The sequence below is a fragment of the Octopus bimaculoides genome, chromosome 18, assembly GCF_001194135.2.
Source record: "Octopus bimaculoides isolate UCB-OBI-ISO-001 chromosome 18, ASM119413v2, whole genome shotgun sequence".
Taxonomy (NCBI): domain Eukaryota; kingdom Metazoa; phylum Mollusca; class Cephalopoda; order Octopoda; family Octopodidae; genus Octopus; species Octopus bimaculoides.
Genome location: NC_068998.1, coordinates 49,315,354 through 49,318,446, shown reverse-complemented (window position 1 = coordinate 49,318,446; position 3,093 = coordinate 49,315,354). Strand labels below are relative to the sequence as shown.

At 36.4% G+C, this 3,093-nt stretch overlaps 1 protein-coding gene across 1 annotated transcript in view; it reads right to left on the bottom strand.

The window, feature by feature from the left end:
• Positions 1 to 395, bottom strand: part of LOC128249838 (uncharacterized) — a 10,898-nt gene extending 10,503 nt beyond the window's left edge. The window contains exon 1 of the mRNA XM_052974384.1: positions 241 to 395. Coding sequence (XP_052830344.1) covers positions 241 to 277 — 37 coding nt within the window. The 5' untranslated portion in view covers positions 278 to 395. The remainder of the gene's footprint in view (positions 1 to 240) is intronic.
• Positions 396 to 3,093: the final 2,698 nt, after the last annotated feature.

Genomic DNA, 3,093 nt, shown 5'->3' with positions numbered 1-3,093 from the left:
GATAGATAGATAGATAGATAGATAGATAGATAGATAGATAGATAGGTAAATAGACAGATAGATAGATAGATAGATAGATAGATAGATAGATAGATAGATAGATAGATAGATACAGATAGATAGATAGATAGATAGATAGATAGATAGATAGATAGATAGATAGAAACATATTTTACACTTAGAAATAATGTAATATTCATTTACATTCTGAATATATTGTAGTATATTATGCTCCCTTACCGAAAACAAGTAAAAAGATAAACAGGGATAACATCATTGAATGCCAAAATACGACTTCCCGCGTGTGCGAATCTCTTTCACTTAGAAAAATTAAATGAAAATTCTGCACCACATGCTTGTAATGGTTTTCAGTTCATACACACATACATGTAAACACACACATACTTATGAAAACATATATACATGCATGCATGCATACACTCACATACATTCACACACGCACACATTTATATAAATGATTTACGGCTCACCCACATATACATATACACACATACATGCAAAAATATATGCATACATATTTGTGTGTGTGTGTGTGTGTGTGTGTGTGTGTGTGTTGTGTGTGTGTGTGTGTGTGTGTGTGTGTGTGTGTGTGTGTGTGTGTGTGTGTGTGTATGTGTGTGTGTGTGTGTGTGTGTGTGTGTTTGCTGTCTGCAATGATTTACATGACATCTTAAATTGTTTTGTTCTCGAATAGATCACAGTTATTTTGTTTTTTTTGTTTTTTCTTGCAAATGAATATTATAGCCTTATGAATATAGTGTAATATTTCTTTTTTGATATTTACCATATTTTCAAGTGGTAATTAATTCTTTCTTCTACTTGTAAAATGCCTGAAATTTGTAAGATGAGGGATAATAATTAACTAGTGCTTATTATATCGATCTCGATAAGATGAAAGGCAAACATTGTCCTTGTCTGAATTTGAATTCCGATCGTAGAAAGTGCAGCATAATATTTATCAGCCTCGCTTACGAGTCTACAATCTAGATTCCTTTATTGAACTAATAATACATATGTGTGTGTGAGTGTGTGTGTGAGAGAGAGAGAGAGAGAGAGAGAGACAGGTAGACAGACAGACAGGCAGACTGATAGACAGACAGACAGACAGATAGATAGATAGATAGATAGATAGATAGATACATACATACATACACACATACATACATACATACATACATACATACACACATACATACATACATACATACATACATACATACATACATACATATGAAGATTCGATTATTGAATTCTGCAATATAGTAGTATTATTTTCCAGTAAAAGAAAGCACCACCAGGTTAAGTAAAAATAGAGAATAGTGATACAGCAATGTACCAATATTTACTGGAAATAGCAGTTGATAATATACGACTCTATAATGGATCTTCAGAATATAACTAGTCTGTAGATGCCAGACCAGCAAGGGGAAGCGGCTGACCTTCTCTGTTCGAAGGTTATAATGGACACAGTTTCGTGTGTCACATAGCCAGCTAGAGGTGATGGCCCCTTGGAGTATACTCGTTTGAACGCTTGGCCGTTACCAAACCGTGAAGAGTGAAAAAGTTTTCAAAAGACAAAAAAAAAATTAAATACTGCAATGCAGTAGTATTGTTTCCCAGTAAAACAAAGCACCATTTTTGAAAACGTAGTTTGAAATATTCTAAACATAGGCCCTAGATTGTCCACATCTGGTTTGTACATTTATTTGTTCTTCCTATAGGTATGATGAATTTCTTTTTAATGTTCGCCGACCGCAAAAATCTTTGTCGATATACACATATATATACATACATATGTATATGCTTTATTTGTATTGTAACCAAATTACCGTTGGTTTAATGTTTAGAGATATTCGAATGCGCAACATGTGCCGTTGGCCTTCGTCTCCATCTTGTATGATTTAATCCCAGATAGATTAAAGACATGCTAGTAATCCAAGATATGCTGGTTTAACCTCGCCACATCATGCTGATTCCCTATCACTTTGAGCAACATTAAATTTCACTCATCCGTCTACAAACACTCTCCTCCATTTCCTATCATTTTAAAACTCTCTTGCCTCTCTCATTCTAACAACTCTAACCACCAAAGATTCCCTCACTCCATCCATCCACACAAACCGAGTTCTGCTTTTGGTTTTGCTGCCTACCACTACTGCCTTCATCATCTTCCTTACCATCCGCTCCTCATCTATCCTCTCAATGTGGCCAAACCACCTCAACATTCGTCTATCCACTTTGGTTGTTAGTTTTTCTTTCATTCCTCCTCGCTTTCACACCTCGTCAATCCTCATTCTGTCTATCCATGTCACACCATCTATAGCCCTCAGACACATCTAGTCGCCTCCTTTCTGCCACTTTCAGCCCCCACGTATCTGCACCATATATCATTGTCGGCGTGCACATATACACACCTCTTTTCGATTTCATACTGAACCTTCTATCTCCCAATATACCTTTCATAACATCAAGTATTCTACTTCCCTCACTCACTCTCTATCCTACCTCCTCAGCCAAATCTTATCCTCCGACACGTCTTCTTAGATACTTAAAACCATTCACCTCCTCTCAGATCTCACCATTTCTACTCACATCCATCTTACCAGCCCTTCCATCTCTCAGACATCTCATCACCTTACTCTTAGCTACATTCACTTTCAGTTTCCTCCTCTCACACACTCTTCCAAACTCTTCCACCGTGCTCCTCATCGCACTTCCCAATCCGTCACCAGTGCTGTATCGTCAACAAACAACAACTGACTCACCTGCCACTTCTCTCTGTTTTCTCCCACCATTTGGGCTCCCCTAGTAAGAGTTCTAACATTTACCTCTCTCACACACGATCCATATATAAAGATTAAGAATATTGCTTAAGATTTCAAAAAAAATAAATGCAAGCTGAGGAAATAACGAATATACAATATGACAATACAGCATGTTACGTAACTTATTGGAGACGTCAGATACGAAACATATATATCAAACACAAATGCGACTGAACGTTTGTTCTTGTGAAAACCTATAGATCACACCAAAGTCCATGGAATGTGTATATATATATATATATGTATA